Raw genomic sequence first — 23075 nt, 5'->3', positions numbered from 1 at the left:
AGTTAATTATACATACCTCATATAGTTAATCACATTTCTTTTATTGTACTTACAAAGTACTAAAAAATATTTTGTGAATATGAAGAGAAAAAAATTGTCTGCGTGCTTAAAAAGTCATCCATTCTCAAAAGGGAAAATAATCAATAATTACTGAAGAACAACTCATAAAGTAGATTAAATGATAATGATTCATCCCACTTTTAATTTTGTGTATTTTTTTTTCGAGGGCATAGATTAATGTGTATTTAAAGAATTCTCTATTCTATATGTGGAAATAAAGTTACAATAAACGATGCTAATGCAATGCGAGATACGAGTATAGTAACAACATTAACTTTATGAATTTAATCATTACGGCAACTAACACAAAATTATACCCAGTTGCGCAGTGGTTAGTGACCCTAACTTCTGCATCCAAGGTCGTGGGTTCGATTCCTACAACTAGAAAATATGACAATAGCCACAATTTACCTATTCCAATATATCTGTATAGGGTACATTCTGTCTGTACGGATTGTGTAATCGTTTTTATACTTTGGTGCCTTCTCCTGAGACCGAAAAACAAAACCCAAACCTTTATTACCTGCCGAGACTGCGACGTGGCGTGGATGTCACACTGCGGCGCACCAGCAGAGATATTCCATAACGATGTTTTATAACATATTTGCTCGTAAAATATCTCTTATTTCACCATTTTAACATCGTAATATACGTAACTACGCACATGTGCCGTAATTTTTTTTCAGTCTTTATCATCAGTTCATCAGTCTAAAATCGAATTTATTTTCAGTAAATGTGTTAAAAGTGTGTTTCCTCTCAAATGTGTTATAAAATGTCGTATGATATACGTGCGCTTTGATATTTACAACCTCTGCTTCCTTACTATAGCTCTCGCCTTTGGCTCGAGCTTGCAATATCGCCTCGGCTGTAATTTTCAACTGACCGCACTTATATCATAATTGCATAGCTTGCAAGTGCGAGTTTCGAAATCACCTCTCTCCGTTTTACACGATACTATAGAAAGAGAAAGATAGAGGTGAATTAGTTTTTATAAAATCAAGTTTTAACATAATTATTATGCCGCCAAGTATTTCACATTTAAATATTTATTTTTTTTAATTATGTTAGACAGTTTCTGGAAGGCGAACCGGTCGGCGCTTAGGTGGTGCGACAGAAGAAGATCCAAGCAATATTAAATACCGTCACATGGCAGAAGAATCAATCAGTCAATATTTAAGAGACAACAATTTTGATGAATACCATAAAATATTAAAAATCAACAAAGTAACAAAACAAGTTGTTTCTGGTTATATATATACTCTAGATTTCGATGCGTATCCTACAAAACGTATTTTAAAAAACAAAAAGAAAACTGCCAAATGTAAAGTATTAGGTAAAACTAAATATTTGAAATGTAAATCCAAGATCTGGGAACAACCCTGGTTAAATAAGAAGGAAATCGATGTTAAATGTGAGAAAAAAATCCAGGAACCTGATAGCAAACCTCCGATCGTTGGTGGTAAAGTAGAACAGGACATAAACGACCCTATTTACGAACAGCTAGCTAAAGAGTCCTTCAACGTATACAATGAAAAGATCGGTTCAACCGTGGTCGGTACAGAATTAATAGTAGTCACACGCGTAACTAAGCAAGTTGTGTCTGGGACAAGCACTGAAATTGATTTTGAAGTGCAGCCCGCATCCTCCGACAGCATATTATTATGTAATTCCAAAATCTGGGAACAACCCTGGTTAAATAAGAGGGAAATCGATGTTAAATGTGAGAAAAAAATCCAGGAACCTGATAGCAAACCTCCGATCGTTGGTGGTAAAGTAGAACAGGACATAAACGACCCTATTTACGAACAGCTAGCTAAAGAGTCCTTCAACGTATACAATGAAAAGATCGGTTCAACCGTGGTCGGTACAGAATTAATAGTAGTCACACGCGTAACTAAACAAGTTGTGTCTGGGACAAGCACTGAAATTGATTTTGAAGTGCAGTCCGCATCCTCCGACAGCATATTATTATGTAATTCCAAAATCTGGGAACAACCCTGGTTAAATAAGAAGGAAATCGATGTTAAATGTGAGAAAAAAAACCAGGAACCTGACAGCAAACCTCCGATCGTTGGTGGTAAAGTAGAACAGGACATAAACGACCCTATTTACGAACAGCTAGCTAAAGAGTCCTTCAACGTATACAATGAAAAGATCGGTTCAACCGTGGTCGGTACAGAATTAATAGTAGTCACACGCGTAACTAAGCAAGTTGTGTCTGGGACAAGCACTGAAATTGATTTTGAAGTGCAGCCCGCATCCTCCGACAGCATATTATTATGTAATTCCAAAATCTGGGAACAACCCTGGTTAAATAAGAGGGAAATCGATGTTAAATGTGAGAAAAAAATCCAGGAACCTGATAGCAAACCTCCGATCGTTGGTGGTAAAGTAGAACAGGACATAAACGACCCTATTTACGAACAGCTAGCTAAAGAGTCCTTCAACGTATACAATGAAAAGATCGGTTCAACCGTGGTCGGTACAGAATTAATAGTAGTCACACGCGTAACTAAGCAAGTTGTGTCTGGGACAAGCACTGAAATGGATTTTGAAGTGCAGCCCGCATCCTCCGACAGCATATTATTATGTAATTCCAAAATCTGGGAACAACCCTGGTTAAATAAGAAGGAAATCGATGTTAAATGTGAGAAAAAAAACCAGGAACCTGATAGCAAACCTCCGATCGTTGGTGGTAAAGTAGAACAGGACATAAACGACCCTATTTACGAACAGCTAGCTAAAGAGTCCTTCAACGTATACAATGAAAAGATCGGTTCAACCGTGGTCGGTACAGAATTAATAGTAGTCACACGCGTAACTAAGCAAGTTGTGTCTGGGACAAGCACTGAAATTGATTTTGAAGTGCAGCCCGCATCCTCCGACAGCATATTATTATGTAATTCCAAAATCTGGGAACAGCCCTGGTTAAATAAGAAGGAAATCGATGTTAAATGTGAGAAAAAAAACCAGGAACCTGATAGCAAACCTCCGATCGTTGGTGGTAAAGTAGAACAGGACATAAACGACCCTATTTACGAACAGCTAGCTAAAGAGTCCTTCAACGTATACAATGAAAAGATCGGTTCAACCGTGGTCGGTACAGAATTAATAGTAGTCACACGCGTAACTAAGCAAGTTGTGTCTGGGACAAGCACAGAAATTGATTTTGAAGTGCAGCCCGCATCCTCCGACAGCATATTATTATGTAATTCCAAAATCTGGGAACAACCCTGGTTAAATAAGAAGGAAATCGATGTTAAATGTGAGAAAAAAAACCAGGAACCTGATAGCAAACCTCCGATCGTTGGTGGTAAAGTAGAACAGGACATAAACGACCCTATTTACGAACAGCTAGCTAAAGAGTCCTTCAACGTATACAATGAAAAGATCGGTTCAACCGTGGTCGGTACAGAATTAATAGTAGTCACACGCGTAACTAAGCAAGTTGTGTCTGGGACAAGCACTGAAATGGATTTTGAAGTGCAGCCCGCATCCTCCGACAGCATATTATTATGTAATTCCAAAATCTGGGAACAACCCTGGTTAAATAAGAAGGAAATCGATGTTAAATGTGAGAAAAAAAACCAGGAACCTGATAGCAAACCTCCGATCGTTGGTGGTAAAGTAGAACAGGACATAAACGACCCTATTTACGAACAGCTAGCTAAAGAGTCCTTCAACGTATACAATGAAAAGATCGGTTCAACCGTGGTCGGTACAGAATTAATAGTAGTCACACGCGTAACTAAGCAAGTTGTGTCTGGGACAAGCACAGAAATTGATTTTGAAGTGCAGCCCGCATCCTCCGACAGCATATTATTATGTAATTCCAAAATCTGGGAACAACCCTGGTTAAATAGAAAGGAAATCGATGTTAACTGCTACTGCATGGGCTAATTTTCATCTGAAAATAACAGAATAATTGTATTCAATGTATTTATGTATATTTAATGTGCGAATTATTTTATATTCGTAATAAAGATATATAATTTTCATATTTTTTAAATAAACTTATTTTTTTTTAAGATGGTTTTTAATTTATAATCGACTTCAAAAAAATTGAGAACCTCCTTCGAATCTATGTTTTTGATAAGCTGTTTAGAACTGAAAATAATTTATATAGATAGGTACCTACGTAGTGTTTTGTAACCAAAATTATTATTAATATTAGAGTAACCAAGGTATCAATGATTCATCCATAGGACAATCGAACATCGATTATATTAAAAAGTCAATTTTACTATGGTCCAAACTTCAACCTAAGGTAGGAGCGAGCCAATATCTACTTACCATGGAAGGTAACCAAGGTGTTTGGACCATAGTTATAATTGATAGTAATGTTTTCTAAGGCGCTTGGTCAAGAAACCACGTTTTCACAACAATGAAGTAGTTTTCTTGGACACTTTCTTTATCTGTACTTATAATAAATCTGAAGAGAGGTCAATTCTGTACATGAAATATATTTTCAAAATAACTATCATGGAGTGATTAGTGATCGATACTGATACTGCCAAAAATGTAATCAGTAAAATTTTTGTCTGTCTGTATTTGTTATAGAAACAAAAACTACTCGACGGATTTTAACGAAACCTGGTACATTTATTCTTCATACTCCTGGGCAGGTTATAGTATACTTTTCATCACGCTACGGTCAATAGAAGCAGAGCAGTGAAGGGAAATGTTGGGAAAACGGGAGAAGTTACTCCAATTTCACAGCGATACTATTGTAAGAGCTAGATTAAAGAGGTCTAAGGGCGGACGTGGTCGCGGGCGTCCGCTAGTTTGTTAAATAAAACTTGTATGGAGTGAACGGTGTTCCCATTCTATGGGCGACTCCTCTGAAAAGCTGACCTCAGCTTAGAGGACCACTCTGGAAGGATATTTTGGTAAGAGTGCATAAGTCCGGGTGCCCCAAGATTGTGAGTTGAAAATAGATGTCAAAATATATTGAGAAGTTTGTTTCAGAATTTGTAATTGAATTTTATGGATATAAATAATACAATGCCAATATATTATATTGATTATATATTAAATTTATAAATCTTTTAACTTACTTTAACAAAAAATAAAGGTTCTAAAAATAAGAGTATTCTGGTCACCTTATATCCAAGACTTATTACTAACTTATTAACTATTATCGGACGGAATCTATATAAAAATATCAAAACTATTGTATGTATTGTAAATGCACTTATAATTTAAAGTACACAGTCAATTTCTTGTAACATAGTAGGTAAGGTTAGTATGGACTTTTAGCCCGAGTGCTAAAACTCCCAAGTGTCATCTAGAATCGATCACGTCAAAATACTGCGCAAACATTATGCATATAATTATTATGAAGACACCACCAACTCCATGGCGCCCTGGTACACCCCCAATAATAAACTAATCCTTATTCTATCTATTCCACTGTTTTATATATGTAAGGTATGGTAAAACTTCCACAATTTGATTGCCTTTTGTCCTTTTTAGGTATCAGCGGTAACGTAGCCAGTCGCGCGATTCCTTACTACCCGCACCGTACTGTAATCGTTGTACATAAAACACATCCGACTATAGTAGCAGGAGGTTCGTTTGCACTAGTCTTTTAGTCCGAGTGCTAAAACTCCCTAGTGTCATCCAGTATCGATCACGTCAAAATACTGTGCAAACATTATGCATATAATTATTATGAAAACACCACCAGCCTCATGGCGCCCTGGTACACCCACAATAATAAACAAAGTCTTATTCTATCTATTCCACTGTTTTATATATGCACGGTATGGGTAAAGCTTCCACAATTTGATTGCCTTTTGTCCTTTTTAGGTATCAGCGGTAACGTAGCCAGGCGCGCGCCTCTACTACCCGGTTCGGACTGTAATAGACGTACATACATAAACCACATTCGACTATAGTAGCAGGTGGTTCGTTTGCACTAGTCTTTTAGTCCAAGTGCTAAAACTCCCAAGTGTCATCTAGTATCGATTATGTCAAACTTTATATTATGCAAACATTATTCATGTAATTATTATGAATACTCCATCAACCCCATGGCGCCCTGGTACACCCACAATAATAAACTAGTCCTTATTCTATTTATATTATATATTCCACTGTTTTATATATGTATGGTCTGGGTATAGCTTCCACAACTCAATGCCTATTGTCATTTGTAGGTATCAGCGGTAACGAAGCCAGGCGCTTGCCTCTACCACCCGCATCTGACTGTTATAGCCGTACATACATAAAACACTAACTAACACTATAGCTTGGCAACTTCGTTTGTAACACTCTCGATGCGAAAGCGCGCCAAGGGGGTGTGTAGCGATGAATGAAAAACTCACGACTGACGCACCACGATTTAAAGAAAAGAAAGAAAGATCTTGCTTGCTTGATTTCGCAATGTCTGTCTCTTAACTGTCCAGTCAAACAGTCAACTGTCGATTTCACACCCGCGCGGTCTTTCCCCTCGTCGCTCGCATACCACGGGAGTGTTTATTTTTATTATTTACAAGTTAGCCCTTGACAACAATCTCACCTGATGGTAAGTGATGATGCAATCTAAGATGGAAGCGGGCCAACATGTTAGGAGTAGGAAGACAATCCACACCCCTTTCGGTTTCTTTTCGGTGACATCAACAAATTGCCGGACTATAGTCTTTTAGGCCGAGTTTTAAAACTCCCACGTGTCTAGCCACCGCAGGCCCGCGACGGTGGAGTTGGGCTCGTTCGCCAGGGGCCCGCTCATGCCGTAGGCGAGCGGCGCGAACAGGTGGAAGCTGTACACCGTGGTGGACACCACCAGCCCCGTGGCGCCCTGGTACACCGCGCGGCCTAGCTCGCGGCTCAGATAGCTCTTGATACTCTGCAGCAGGTATACTGTGATAATACCTGAAAAAAAAAAACATTTTTAAAATCATGATTATATAATGATTTACTCTCTACGTACGTTTCACTCCGAAACCGGAGCATCCTCAGGAGATGTTGACTCTACAACGTGCAATTGCAAAGAATTTAGTATTTTGTCGGACCTGGGTGACGTTGTCGAATGGGTTCGTCGACTTTTCGCGGATGATAGCAAAATAAATAAATTATTATATAATCATGATGAACTTCCGCAAAGTGACGCCTGCTTCTATCCAATTTTTAAAATCCTCTTATAAGACCTTTCATTTGATGTATCACATGATGAAGTTAGTAAAAGTTTTCTTTTCAACTTTCCATCTTACCCCCCATAAGTGTCCCCCATATTCAAATTTTATCTTTTCACAATACATCCCTGTATTTGGGTCACAAGAATTGATATGTGTACCAAATTTCAATTTGATTAGTCCAGTAGGTACATTAGGAGAAAACAGACAGACCTTAAAATGTGCGCGAGGCGGATTATAAGGGTTCCGTGTTTTTACTATGTACGTTCGGAACCCTAATATCACATGTTAATCTATACTAATATTATAAATGCAAAAGTCTGTCTGTCTGTCTGTTACCTATTCACGGCTAAAAGGCTAGACCGATCAAAATGAATTTTGGTATAATGGTAAATTCAGATATAGGCTACTTTTTGACCCTAAAATAAAAATAGAAGGGGGTGAAATAGGGGTTGAAAGTTTGTATGGAAATAGCGATGTCGATAGCGATAATAGAATAGAATACAAAACCCAAACCACGCATTTTGTAATTTTTTTTCATGAGTTATGCACAAAATTTTTTTCATGATTTATAGACAATTTTAATATATAAATGCATCACGAAATCTCGAAAACCGTTTGATGTAGAAAGCTGAAATTTGGCAGGGAGGTAGTTTATAGTTAGTAGGTATCCACTAAGAACGGATTTTGCGACGTAGTCGAAGACGTCCGCTAGTAAGATTGTAAAATTTAAAAATCTTAGATGAAAATTCATAAAAGTACAATACCAGTAAGCATAGAGCTGAAGACGAGCGCCGGGAAGTAGTGGTGGAAGTAGAGGACGCGCCCCATGGCCCAGAAGGGCACGTAGTGCAGCGCCCAGCCCACGAAGTTCCAGCCCGCCGCGTTCAGCAGGGACGAGTCACCTGCGGGAACAGTTTCTATTAGTAGTAGAAAAAGCACAGTGGTTCCCAAACTTGATTGGGCTCCGACCCACCTAACAAAAACTGTAAAAGTCGGGACTCATCATCATCATTATCATATCAGCCGATGGACGTCCACTGCAGGACATAGGCCTTTTGTAGGGACTTCCAAACATCACGATACTGAGCCGCCTGCATCCAGCGAATCCCTGCGACTCGCTTGATGTCGTCAGTCCACCTGGTGGCCGGTGGGGGATCGGCCAACACTGCGCTCACTAGTGCGGGGTCGCCATTCCAGCACTTTGGGACCCCAACGTCCATCGGCTCTTCGAACTATGTGCCCCGCTCATTGCCACTTCAGCTTTGCAACTCGTTGAGCTATGTCGGTGACTTTGGTTCTTCTGCGGATCTCCTCATTTCTGATTCGATTACGCAGAGACACTCCTAACATAGCTCGTTCCATCGCCCGCTGTGTGACTGTGAGGCTTCTTATGAGGCCCATAGTTAACAACCAAGTCTCGGAATCATAGGTCATCACTGGCAACACGCACAGTTCGAAGACTTTTGTCTTCAGGTACTGAGGAATTTTAATTAATTGGAACAGCTTCGACGCCGTCGTGTTCCGTGCGCTATATGTGCCTATTATTCTTTATTCTGTGGTCAGGGCGCGATAAGGGTTTGTTTTAAATTACCTATTGTTACGAGTTCTGCGAGTACGGGTGGTATTTCCTTTTATAATTATCACAGCTCAAAAACCTCCACTACTTAAAGATTTAGGTATCGGTCTTACCTTCCACTATTCTTCCAAATGCTTGCGCGCGCTTTTCTCTAATAGAGTTAACGATGAACAGCACGAAGAATATCGCAAGGAACGCCAGATTCCCCCACCACACCACTGGGTTGCCAAGTAAATAGATTCTGTGAGAATTCGCCGAGAAAAACTGACCCTGAAAAAAAAACAATGTTTTTTGATTGAACACCTATGGGATAGTTACTGGTATTACGTCAGCACTAAGAGAGAGAGAGAGAGGGGGGGGGGGGGGTTATTTGGCTTTGGTTATTTTAGATGACGTGGGTGATGAGGGGGGATACCTACACACTGTCAATGTTTGAAAATGAAACGCATTTTCGGAGATTCACAGGTCATAATATAATATACTCAGAAGCACAATTATTCGCCCACTTTAATATGACGCGAGTATGTTAATTAATTAAGAGAGCTGTGATAGCCCAGTGTAAATGACCTCTTTTTCCGATTCCGGAGGGTGTGGGTTCGAATCCGGTCCGGGGCATGCACCTCTAACTTTTCAGTTGCATTTTATGAAATTAAATATCACGTGTCTCAAACGGTGAAGGAAAACATCGTGAGGAAACCTTCAAACCAAAGAATTTTCTTAATTCTCTGCGTGTGTGCAGTCTGCCAATCCGCATTGGGCCAGCGTGGTTGACTAAGGCCTGACCCCTTTCATTCTTAGAGGAGACTCGAGCTCAGCAGTGAGCCGAATAACGACGACGATTATATTAAAGTGGGCGGATAATAAGGATGATGACACTTTTTTAAATTGTATATAAATTAAGAGTAGGTACGCTAATAGTAAAGCAATTTTGTAAAAGGAACAAGGTATCTGCGATCAATACTTTCGGAGCTACAGGGATTTAAAGGGTCAGATTTGCGGCGCTACCGCGGATCCCTGAAAAACGCCCCATACAAAATGGCACGAACTAATGACGTCGTAGGCAATCGTTAGATTTGTATGAGCGTACAAACAAAATTACTAATATCTTTGTTATTTGTGCGTTTATGTTTATAGTTCATATATTAAAAAATGTCACATTTAATGTAAGGAAGCTAAAACTGTATGAATTTTCATCTAATTACGATAAAAGATTTTCAATAGATTTTGAAATTTTATAATCTCATTTATTTTGCAAATATCCAGACAATTTTTGCTTTTTATATATAGATTAGTTAACAATGACCCTATTTACCCGAATGTATCATAAAAATCAATATATTCAAACCTAGTCATCATCCCCATTGTGCCTCTGAGTATATATGATGATGTGTTTACCCTGTAATTGATGGGCCACTGCCAGGGCTGCGAGGTGACCTCGCCCTCCTTGGGCTTGAGCCCCGCGTTGCCGTGAAGCATCACTGCGTGCGACTCCACCAGCCGCTCCAGGAAGCTCGACGCGTACACCTCGAAACTCATCTTTGGCACTAAACATAATAAACAATAATTAAGTTTTTTTTTTTTTTATGAATTTTACAACTGTATAATGTAATTTGGCCTACCATCACGCTTCGCTTCATGTTGGCACATTGTGAAGAAGGAAAAAACTCTAACACATATACCGATAAAAACAAACAATAATCATTTAAGCGGTTTGTTTAATGTATATGTAATTATGTAGTCTGAGACGGATATAACGTTGCTCGATCTCGTGTTTGCTCGTGCCGACGCTAGGTGGCGCGACTTGTTTCCGTAAAGAGTAGGGATTTAGAGAGGGGTACCGATCGGTTGACTTGCGATATAAGGTGCTCATCGTACGCACGTTATAAATTCGCAATTCGCAAATCTCGGAAAACCATGGATTTTTTCGGTATATAAAAGTAGCCTATGTGTTAATCCATTTCATTCCAAATTTCAGCTAAATCGCTCCAGTAGTAGCGGCGTTATAGAGTAACAAACATCCAAACATCCATACAAACTTTCGCGTTTATAATATTAGTAGGATATCTATCACCTAGATCAAATCAACTGATTTTTACGGCGTAGTATTTTAAGGTCTACATTAGAACACGCGTGTTTAATCCTATACGAGTATTTTATGTTATAATGTATGCGATGTAAATACAGGAAACTCAAGAAGATAGGTGATGAAAAACTCATTTTTACATTAAAAAAAAAGAAATGCAGCTATACAAATAATTGTATAGCAGCAATTTGTCTTTTGTTTTGTTCTGCATTCGATAGTGCATCACTAATTTGGATACAAATAATAATTTATTTACTGTCTGCTATTAAATCGATTTGCGTCACTTTTTATTCTTTCGAATGCAAATATGAATGAGGATATTAACATAATAATGATGAAATTTCTTTGTTTTTCTTTTTATAACATGATTATTGTTAACATCACGTTTGGTTACATGTTTTTAAATGTGTCTCAATAATTTTATGAATACATACCACTATAAATAGATGATTTAAGTTCCTTGTGTATTAATTTTTGTCATAATTAAAATCACAAAATAAACAAAAAAGCGAAAAATAACATGTGCTACCTTCTGATCACTTTATTGAGATATATTATAGCATGGATTAACACATAGGCTTAACGGCCTCCGTGGTGCAGTGGTATGCGCGGTGGACTTATAAGACGGAGGCCCCGGGTTCTCGATCCCCGGCTGGGCCGATTGAGGTTTTCTTAATTAGTCCAGGTCTGGCTGGTGGGAGGCTTCCGCCGTGACTAGTTACCACCCTACCGACAAAGACGTACCGCCAAGCGATTTAGCGTTCCGGTACGATGCCGTGTAGAAACCGAAAGAAGTGTGGATTTTCATCCTCCTCTTAACAAGTTAGCCCGCTTCCATCTTAAATTGCATCATCACTTACAACCAGGTGAGATTGTAGTCAAGGGCTAACTTGTAAAGAATAAAAAAGGCTACTTTTTATCCCGGAAAAATCCATGTTTCCCTAAGGAATTTGTGAAAAACTAAATTCCACGCGGACTAAGTCACGGGCGTCCTCTAGTAATAAATAACAATAACAATCCCGTTCCATCCGGGTGTCCCTTGACACATAATTTTTTTTTTTTTTTTAATTGAATAGATACTTACACTGATCGAACACGTTGTCCTCGACGTTCCACAGCGCGTTGTTGTCGCGCAGGTTGGGGTTGCACGCGACCTCCTGCTGCTCGAAGCCCCACTTGGGCAGCTGCTTGCCCGTAGTCGTCAGCGCACACGACTGCAACAAATACAACCAAATACCAGACCCCAGCGGTCTCAACCGCGTAGTTCTAGTTCCCGTGGGAATACAGGGATGATGCAGCTTTCTACTGGCGAAAGAATTTTTCAAATCGGTCCAGTAGTTAGAATTAATTCTTTAAAAAATATTACAAAAAAAAAATTAACTGACTTCAAAGATGCATTACTCTAAAAAGCGAAAAATAACATCGTGCCATTGTCTTTTTTATTGATCGTTTCGAAGATGGTGCTATGCCAAATGGGTTTTGAAGTTTTTTTGGCACCGCAACTTTATGTTTTTGTTTTTAGTGTGTTCTTGCTCTTCTCAATTTCGTTCACTTATTTCAGTTATTTTCATTTTAACACAAAATTACTGAACCGATTTTCGTGTATTTTTTTAATTAGTTAATAAATGACGAAGTTACGAGGTAACAAACATAAAAAACAACATACGCGTCGAATTGAGAACCTCCTCCTATTTTTGAAGTCGGTTAAAAAACAAATGAAATCATGGATTTTTCATTCATCGCTACGCCTCCCGGCCCGCACGGACCATCGGGAGTGTTACGAACGAAGTTGCCAAGCTATAGTTATGACGTCACATGTAATGACCATTACCTGCAAGTAGTGTATGAACACGAGTTTGCTCCGCACTGTTTGTATCTCGTCGCCATCTTTGCCGCCAGATACTATTATCTTCCATACGTCGTTAGCATCGCCAACTCCATCCTGGAAGATACTTGGTTAGTAATTTCCTTCTGACGCAAAATAATAGGGTATCATATCAAAGGAGATGGTCCATTTCAGATCCACTCTTGTACCCAGTATCATTAAAATTTACAAAATACAAGGATTTTATTAAAATTTATTAAAATGAATAAATGTAACTAAATAATAAGAAATAAATAAAATAAAAACCTAAGTTTTTAAGTTTCAAAAAGATGGCGCCCATATAGAAACTATGACATGACAATTGACAGCAAACGTCAAATCGATTAATGCATTGAAAACGTCATCTATCCGCCATTTATACCCTTAATAATTTTGCATTTCTTGGGAGATAATGAATATTATTTCGAAAGAATTAAAATAAATTCGTAGGTTTGTATAATCAAAAATAGTTAAATAAAATTTATTTCATTTAATAATTTTATTAAAGACGGCCTCCGTGGTTTGATTCCCGGTTGGGCCGATTGAGTTTTTCTTAAAGATACAGGGATATCCATGCTGTGCAGCCCTGTTGGTGGTTGGTCGATTATCCATGCTGCGATAATCAACAAACAAATGCCTTTTTGTTGTTGTTCGTTCCTATTGCCTCACCACAAGTATAGCAAGGTTTTTTTTTCAGTGGCTTTCCTCCATCATACTAAGTTACTCGGATCTTAGTATTTTGAAAAGCATTAAAGTCCATTTTCTTATAATACAAACATATAAGCGTCTTCACATATTATGAGGATACGCGTGCCACGCCTCCTTGGTCCTATCTCGAGACGAGAAAAAGACAAATGTTGACCAATAGTATCAGACTCGACTGGAGTGGCGACTTCTTCACTCACCTCACCGTACCCAGTGACCTGCATGAACTTGCCGGTCATGGGCGCCCGCTCCCGGTGCGAGTGGAGGTTCCGCCCGGTGGCCGCGTGCGTCAGGCGCACCAGGTCGCCGCTGCGTACCAGTACGACGCCGGCCACCTGCTCGCGGTCGTACGGCTTCACTATCCACTTGTTGTTCTCGTCTTTGTGAGTGTAAGTTGTTATCTGTCATAAAAACAAGTCAATGTAAGTCTATGAATGTCACCTAAATTAGATAATTAGTTTTAGGCAAACCAGTATATGACCACGATGGTCCTCATATATTATTTATTAACGTTTGCTCAGAACTAAGTATGAATGTTTTTTTTCTATGTTGTTCGCGCGAGACGCACGCGCAGCTTGTCAAAGTGTGCGTGGGTCACCTGACACTCACACGGACAGATAGTTTTAGTTTAGGGAGGACCATTTTAGTTGTCTATTGCTGACAGTTGAAGCAAAACGCGTGTAGCTTGTAACGGAGAATTAGAGTTTTTTTGGTTTCCTTATGATGATTCTTGTTGTAGCCTACTTGACGAAGTTAAGAGCGTGTAGGATACCTGAATCACAGTAGATATATTACAAGCAGTATAATAACTCGGCCATATTTTTGAAATAAATACCTACAGCCGCGCGGCACGTAAACATGTGATAGGGCTGCCCGCCTGCAGCATTTTAATTACATTTGCCAACTTTGTGTTTCCATTTAGTTATGTGATTGTAAATATACTTTTTTTTAAATAAACAAATAAAATACTTTGTAAATTGTAGTAAAATAGGAAGTGATCAATAAAATGCGTGTTGTTTTTTGATTGGTAGATTTAAATAAGGCTGATACTAATCAATGATCTTGAAGGACCTTCATATATTTATTTTGGTGATGCCATCTATCTATTACCACCACACTAGGTGACCAAATAATAAAAAATCAGTCAAGTGCGTGTCGGGCCACGCGCAGTGTAGGGTTCCGTAGATTATGTTAGCACTTTAACCCCTTATGTAATGTACAAAAATACCGATAACGATACCCCCACACTATAGAATAGACGATAAAAAATTGACCCTGACTTGGCATGTAGGGAAGGAACTACAAAAAACAAATTGAGATTGACCGGGTTCGCTAGTAGTTTAATAAAAAAATCTGGATAGGTATATTGATATCAGCTGGCTCTTTACTTTTTTTATTCAAATACATTAAAGTATGAGCAACACAATAATGTTGTTAAATTCAAACAACTTCTTTACGTAACTTCTTTATTACCTTAAAATACAGGTATACAAAACATACATGTCATAAGATTTAAATCTATGTATTACATAATAATCAAAGAAAACAACCTAAATGAAGAAGTTAATAAATAATTATTTAATAATATTATATTAACGTTTACGTCATTTACCTATTTACACAATTTTATCATTTAAGCATTTATTTATATATATATTTATTAAATTATGCCTTTAGAATACAAAATATTAATCAAACTTTATAAAAATAATAACTTTTTTCCTAGTCGTCATAATTAAAAAATCCAATACACTGCGTTCGTCACCGCGGCACAGTCGCAACGGTCTTCACCCCACGATCACCCCACGTACGAGCTGCGTAGGTATAGCTCGCGTTTCGACCTTTAGTATGAAGTCCAACTACTGCTTGTAATATATCTACTGTGCCTGAATGAAGTAACTTTTGCCGCGGTAGTGGACGATAAAATTATTTGGACATTAAAGTGACTGCAGACGGATGACACATTGAAACACACCATTTTCGACCTCCTCGACCTCGACTTCACACATAACCTACTCTTCATATAGCCCGTCAGCTAGGGCCAACCAACCTAGGTCAACTCTCGACCTTGACCATAAGTAGTTCATTGCCTATCTAACCAATTCTATGAAGGCTTTCGTTTCGCGATGTAGCGCCGTATTTCGGGCACCCGTCTTCCCCGTTGGGGCATTGATGGGCTCGTGCACCCACTTGTGGGGGAGCCGGAAGTTTTCCCACACAAGAGTTTTAATCAAGGACTAAAGGAACGACAAACAAATACCCCATATTAGAACAGTTGTAACTGCCTTGTCGTTGTACTGATTTCAGATCATGAAGTCATGGGTTCAAGTGCTTTTTGAGGTCTATGTAATACTAGTTCCCGTCAGCCTGAGCGTGACAGGTGCCAGCGGGGTATAGGTGGTGGTGGTTCTTGAGCGTGACGGCGGCGCCGTAGGCGAGCACGCGCGGCGCGCTGGCGTTGTTCAGACTGTTGCCTGCAGGCGCGCTAGTGTGTCACCTGCTGCTGCTTGGCGCCGGCGCCGGCGGGGTAGAGGTGGTGGTGCGAGTGCAGGTAGCCGCCGCCCGTGCGGTGGTTCTTGAGCGTGACGGCGGCGCCGTAGGCGAGCACGCGCGGCGCGCTGGCGTTGTTCAGACTGTTGCCTGCAGGCGCGCTAGTGTGTCACCTGCTGCTGCTTGGCGCCGGCGCCGGCGGGGTAGAGGTGGTGGTGCGAGTGCAGGTAGCCGCCGCCCGTGCGGTGGTTCTTGAGCGTGACGGCGGCGCCGTAGGCGAGCACGCGCGGCGCGCTGGCGTTGTTCAGACTGTTGCCTGCAGGCGCGCTAGTGTGTCACCTGCTGCTGCTTGGCGCCGGCGCCGGCGGGGTAGAGGTGGTGGTGCGAGTGCAGGTAGCCGCCGCCCGTGCGGTGGTTCTTGAGCGTGACGGCGGCGCCGTAGGCGAGCACGCGCGGCGCGCTGGCGTTGTTCAGACTGTTGCCTGCAGGCGCGCTAGTGTGTCACCTGCTGCTGCTTGGCGCCGGCGCCGGCGGGGTAGAGGTGGTGGTGCGAGTGCAGGTAGCCGCCGCCCGTGCGGTGGTTCTTGAGCGTGACGGCGGCGCCGTAGGCGAGCACGCGCGGCGCGCTGGCGTTGTTCAGACTGTTGCCTGCAGGCGCGCTAGTGTGTCACCTGCTGCTGCTTGGCGCCGGCGCCGGCGGGGTAGAGGTGATGGTGCGAGTGCAGGTAGCCGCCGCCCGTGCGGTGGTTCTTGAGCGTGACGGCGGCGCCGTAGGCGAGCACGCGCGGCGCGCTGGCGTTGTTCAGACTGTTGCCTTCTAACCGCGCTTGGAAACCCGATGAGTAGAACCCGTCGCCGTTACCGCTTGACAGATAAAATATTTAATTAAATTCGACAAATGCTTTCGAAGCGTTAGTACATTAAACTATTAGTAATTAGCAAATGAATATATCATGTTGTACTGATGTCATAAAACGTGTCTCTAGTAGGTAGCTAGAGAACGCATAGGAGCGATTTTTTGGAAGGCTATAAAATGTATAACAATAAATCTCCAGTGGAAGGCTTGTTGTTGTTTTGTGTTGTTGTGTTGTAATGTTTTGCCTATGATAATGATGTTGATGATTCACATCAAAGCAAATATTGCCAATATTCAATTTAAATTGTAACACTTTACGATTGAATACTGTTTATGAACATCTTCAAATATTAATTTACCTTTTGCTGAGCACTGTAAGATGAATCCAGAAGAAAAACACGTAGAGTAGTATGGGCCAAATAATCAATGTAATGCTTCTGCCGATCAAATGCTTCACAGTGTAACTCTGCAAAAATAATTCAATCTAATTTAAACAGTTTAAGACAATTAAAATTTTTTTTCAAAACAAAAAAAATACTTATAATAAGCAGTTTTAAAAAGACTTTTGTTATGTCTACAGTTGGCCTAAAATGGGCATCACAAGATGTCAAGATAATGTCTGCATATTGTTCTCTCTATCGTGCCGGGGCCAGACTCATTACCAATGCCATGGTTCAATTTGCGCCTACTGGACTTTTGTCGTACCCACTAATAACACAGTTGTTTTCGACTAATTGGGAGAGAACAAGAATATTGGTCACATTTAAAGATATGGTAAATATTCTAAAATGAAATTTCTTCCAAAAATTAAAAACAAACCGCCTATGAGCCTCAGGTATAACTGCATCGGAACATTATTGAAGTGTCCAAAAAAGGGATTGTTTCAAAGTTCTCTTAGAACGCCATCTATTGGTAGTTTAAAGTAACAAACACTGTTTCATTGTGCCTGTAGATGGCAGCATGCATCAGCTGATTATACTTTTTGTAACACATTCACCAGTTCAATCCTCAACTCGAGTATGTGCAAAGAACAAAAAGAAAAAGAGTATTTCTTAAAAAAATAAAAATATTCCTTACGACAGGCTTCGTCAAGTCGCCGAGAACGTTCCACAGGTCGGCGAGAGTGCGTAACCCGGCGAAAAGTACCACAAACAGTCCGACGAACTTCACGGATATGGTGCATGCGAGCGCCGCGCCAAGCCACAGCTGCCAAGCGAGCATACGCGCTGAGAACGGTGCCAGGCCCTCATCGGTCAGAGAACGAACCTGTGACGTCATTATCAGACTTAAATTAGTGACTCATCATCATCATTATCAACCCATATTAGGCTCACTGTCTCCTCTCAGAATGAGAGGGGTTAGGCCAATAGTCCACTACAGCCTTCACACACGCAGAGTTTCAGAAGTTTCATGATATATTTTTTTTTAATTTATTCCAATATGCATGTGAATTGTTGAGTATAAAATAGGTATTACATACCTTAAATACGCCATATATGGTGCAGCTCATGAAGAACAATAGTATTGGATCCAGCAGAATGTATCTATTAAGTGTCAAGAAGCCCACATCTGAAAAATAAACCATATTTATTTCTTTAAAAAATGTAATTGTTGTTGGAAAAGTGTTCTCTGTATTTAATGAACCGAGTTTGAAAATTCTTTTACCACTAGTAAGCCATGTTATTTGTCAGTGTCATAGGCTATATTTAATCCAATTTCGCCAAAGAGGTGAACCGTCGAATCCAACTCGGCTGGGCTGCATTCGGGAAGCTTCGCGACATCTTTTCGTCCGAAATTCCTCAGTGCCTGAAGACAAAGTCTTCGAACAGTGCGTGTTGCCAGTGATGCCCTATGGTTCTGAAGTGGCAATGGGCAGGGCACATAGTTCGAAGAGCCGATGGACGTTGGGGTCCTACACTAGTAAGCGCAGTGTTGGCCGACCCCCCACCAGGTGGACTGACGACATCAACTTATGTAGGCACTACTTTATGAAGTTAAACAGCCCACTGGCAACAAAATACAAACTACAACCTAATGGCTACTGCTTTTCTATATTATTTAATTAAATGAACCTACAGTCTTCAAATTGAAGCCTACTGGCTCTTGACAAAAATAATGACTTACCACACAGTAATAGCAAGGTGCCAATCACTGTTGCATCAAGGTTCTTTGTCATCTCCCATATAGTCAAAAATGTTAGAGGTATAATCAAAGCTCCCAATGTTGTGCAGAACTGAAATTAATAAATAAATAATTAAATAATAATCAACTTTTTTTATTTAATTTCATCAAAAATCATTTTAAAGTAGGGTTAGTTTACAAGCGATTTTGTAACATCAAAATTGATTGATTGAATGTTTGTACAGACTCTTCTACTGGTTCAGAAGGTTTCAGGTTTTTTTTAGTATATCCGGCAAATCGTTTATGTACTCTAAGAATAGAAAAGGACTCAGAATTGAACCCTGTGGGACGCCCAATATTGTAAAAGAAACGCGCGACTTTATATCAATGATAAGTTAGCCCTTGACTGCAATCTCACATGTTAGTGACAATGTGGTCTAATATGGAGGCAGACTTACTTAGAAGAAGTACAAGATTTTCTACCCAAATCTCTGATTTTTTCCATGTGGCAACACTTAACGCTCGGTAGCACAATAGTATAGCTCCATACATATCAGTAAATAAAACAATCAAAATATACCTCATTCATTGGAAAACTTACAATTCTCATCCCCTCATATCTAGCTCCTTCAAACTTGCTGCCAGGTTTTTCAAAATGAAAAGTACCATCATAGCCTGTCAGTTTTCCAGACAATGCAATGAGCATCTGAAATTTATTATTTATTTAAGTATAAAAAAAACATCAACAGTTACACATTATATTATGTATACTACCTAATAAAAATAATTAAAACATATTATTTGAAATTTTAGGAATAAAATCTGTGGATTCAGTCATATCAAACTCATGTCTCTATGGCCACAACCTATCTTTAGGTGTGGGTGATACCTACTAATCAATAAATATAAACATATGATAATGAAGCTTTAAGATTATCATTAAATATTACCACGGTCAGTGTGATAAGTTATTTAAAAATATTACTTCTGTACCCTTTTAAGCACACAGCATTTGATACTATAGTGATCAAATATCTACGAATAAGAAAAAAGATTATTTATAAAAGAAAGGAACAAGGAGTAAACTTCTATTCAGATAAAATCAATCTTCTACTACTATTCCCAACTGATTAAAAATTACATTTTTCACATGTGGGCTATGTCTAGATGTAAAAAAAAGATATACCTTTCCAAGTGGAGGATGAACATCAAAAAAGAAAGTTCTGTTTATGTAACTGCTTGCCATTTTACCAAAATGAGTCTCATCCCAACTGTAAAAATAATAATGTTTAGTCATTGAATAATATACAAGAAATCTCCATATGATGGACAATATGTTCCATACAGAAACTGTGTGTATGGAATGCTAATAATAATGTGTATTAAGACTATAAGACTCTATATTATTATATTATAAATTAGAAATGAAAGCGTTTTGAAACACAAGTTCTAAAACACAAAATGACTCACCAAACATGATCAGGTTCTAATACTTTATAAAATCTTGTCAAGAAAGTAGCACCACATACCAATCCAAAAGTTATCCACCATCTGCGTTAAAAATATCTGCATTAATTTTAGTAGTCTGTAAGTTATCTAGGCTGTGAAATATGGGGATAAAATATAGCCTATGTCACTTACAAATAAATTGTCTTTATAGTGGTAAAACAATTTTCGATATTGGTTCTGGTAAGTCAAAGTTTACCTCTTTATAATATTAGTATAGATATTTATGTATATAATAAATATCACTCACTCTGTTTCATTGCAAAGGAATAAAAGAGAGAGAGATGTACAACACACATAGACATCTCATGGCACATCCTACAAGTAGCCAATATATTCAATAATGTACTACAAGTGATAAGTAATGAATAGCCAACACAACCCATGTACAAAATAAAACATAGCTACTGTGTCCCAAGGGACAGAATATACTGTAACTTTAGAATTTGGTGCTAGGACTGATACAATATGTTATAAAAATTTAAATAAGTGAAGTGCTTGTCACAATTGAATTTATCTCTAGTCCAAAAGTTTACCGCCACAGCCTAGTGATTCAGAAATAACAATCAAAAATCTGTCTGGTTTGATTAAGCTTAAATAGCTTTTAAATGTACCTAAATATAATAAATATTTAGGTAAATTTAAAGTTTTATGGTATATTTGTCTGACCTGTAGCCTTAGGGATTTCAACAATTTATTAGTGGACTAGTGGACACCTGTGACTTAGTCTGTCGAATAATAAATGTGCCTAAGCTTTCATACAATTTATTTATCATTAAATTTTACATTTCAACGATAGTCAGTGTACCTGTTGCCGTAAATATAACTTAAAAAAAATATAACATAAATAATTCAACCCTTATTGAACCCCATAGGTCTGAAAGTTTAGTAATTTTAATAAATCATTAACAGACTATTTCTTAAATACAACTTGAAGCTTATTTTTATTTTCAGTCAAATTTTAACACCTTTCAACCATTTAGGGGTTGTTTTATCTATTCCCATTATTATTCACACTTTATCTAAAAAGATTTTCCATTTTTCACAAACATAACTTGAAAATTGTCTGATTTTATTTTACAGAAAGTAGCTTAAGTTCTGCTCCAAGGTCTCCTTTGACATTATACCTAATTACATCTTGATCGGTTTTGTTGTTTAGCAGTGAAAAGGTAACAGACAGACAGACTTACTTTCACATTTTTATTAATAATAAATATGGATTCGAATGACCCCTTTATTATAAGTTTATTGTCAAGTCAAATTCGAGGTGTAACTTGAAATATAAACGATACTTTATTGAATGTTTGAAATGATTGTATGAGTAATAGTAATAGAATACAAATTTTAATAATAAAAATAAATTATTAAAATTAAAATTAAACCTACATTTTCGACGACGAAGAAGCATTTTTCTCTTTAGCCATTTTTCTGTCCTTCAAAGCAAGTTACAACGACTAATTTATATTTACGTACATTTTATTAAACTTTAATTCAAAGTTATTCATTTAAAAAATCTTAAAATTAAATAAAAACGCTAAACAGTAACGGTAAATACATAGGCAATAGGCATGCGCCATGCGGATACACCTCGCGGCCTCGATAGGATTAGTCGATAAGCGAAATCGTATTTTTAAATAAATAATCGATTCCTTGAACTATTATATTTTTATATTTTATGAATTATTACATAATTTGAGAATCAAGGAGTCTATTGAATGTTATATTATTTAATTTCTAAATTAAGAATTAACCACTGCTAGAGGTATTATAAAATGTAATAAGTATAATTCTTCATAGGTACTGTAGGTACACTCCATACTAATGCTCTACTCAGTTGGGTAACTCTACTTTATCAGAGGTTTTATATTCTGATTATGTTCCCAGTGATCTTTACCATTATTCGGATAAACTAAAAATTATATATTTTATACTACTACTACTAGGCGACTCCCCGCGGTTTTATCCGTGTAGTTTCATTTCCCGTAAGAAAATGGGAATAAAATATAGCCTGTGAATAGCACAAATAACGTGGCTTTATAGTGGTAAATTAAATCGTACAGTAGATCCAAAGATTACCGACTACAACATCACGAACTTTACTTCACTAAAATATTAGTAAAGATAAATTGATACTAATCGATACATCATATTATGACTATTGTTTTCATCTTTATCAATTTTACTTGGCCATCCCTAAAACAAAAACATAAACGTCAGCTGCATCACCACAGATTAATTACACAACGTAGACAGAAAAAGTAATGGAACGAGACAAGGTGATTCAATCTCAGACCAAATTACCTACCTTCTATTCTCAGACCAATTATCTTAGGAACTGCGTCGCTAGACGTTAACCCTGTGTAAAAAGTATATGATCACGATCTAACGTGTTTACAAAAACTTTCTAGAGAATCGATGTTTCATCATTGTAATCGTTTTTGGGTAAAAAGCTCCCTAAAAATTGTTTTATTTGTAAGTATTTCTATCTTAATTATAACAAATTTGTATTATAAACAATATCTAAAAAGAATTGATTGTTCTGACAGAACAACAACCGAATATTCTGTGGCTAGTCTAAGCCATGTGTTCAGTAGCAAAAATATGATATTGTGTACTATGTTTGATAGGCTGTGTAAATATTACAAGTGTGTGTATTGCAAATCAAATTTATAGTT

The 23075-nt window shown here is 38.4% G+C and overlaps 2 protein-coding genes across 2 annotated transcripts; one reads left to right on the top strand and one right to left on the bottom strand.

Annotated features, from left to right (window-relative positions):
* Nucleotides 1-1046: 1046 nt before the first annotated feature.
* Nucleotides 1047-4084, top strand: LOC112057440 (uncharacterized). The gene has a single exon (XM_052888182.1). The coding sequence runs from the start codon at nucleotides 1207-1209 to the stop codon at nucleotides 3958-3960; it is 2754 nt and encodes a 917-aa protein (XP_052744142.1). The 5' UTR covers nucleotides 1047-1206; the 3' UTR covers nucleotides 3961-4084.
* Nucleotides 4085-5071: 987 nt separating this feature from the next.
* Nucleotides 5072-21977, bottom strand: LOC112057000 (protein O-mannosyl-transferase 2). The gene is made up of 16 exons (XM_024097489.2): nucleotides 21787-21977; nucleotides 20365-20445; nucleotides 20081-20165; nucleotides 19496-19600; nucleotides 18898-19006; nucleotides 18254-18342; nucleotides 17851-18039; nucleotides 17133-17239; nucleotides 16589-16781; nucleotides 13628-13828; nucleotides 12690-12800; nucleotides 11943-12072; nucleotides 10171-10319; nucleotides 8889-9045; nucleotides 7964-8101; nucleotides 5072-6936 (listed from the first exon to the last, which is right to left on the bottom strand). The coding sequence occupies exons 1-16, from the start codon at nucleotides 21822-21824 to the stop codon at nucleotides 6719-6721; spliced, it is 2100 nt and encodes a 699-aa protein (XP_023953257.2). The 5' UTR covers nucleotides 21825-21977; the 3' UTR covers nucleotides 5072-6718.
* Between the last annotated feature and the right edge of the window lie 1098 nt (nucleotides 21978-23075).

The sequence above is a fragment of the Bicyclus anynana genome, chromosome 21, assembly GCF_947172395.1.
Source record: "Bicyclus anynana chromosome 21, ilBicAnyn1.1, whole genome shotgun sequence".
Taxonomy (NCBI): Eukaryota; Metazoa; Arthropoda; class Insecta; order Lepidoptera; family Nymphalidae; genus Bicyclus; species Bicyclus anynana.
This window is presented reverse-complemented; position numbering and strand designations above follow the sequence as displayed.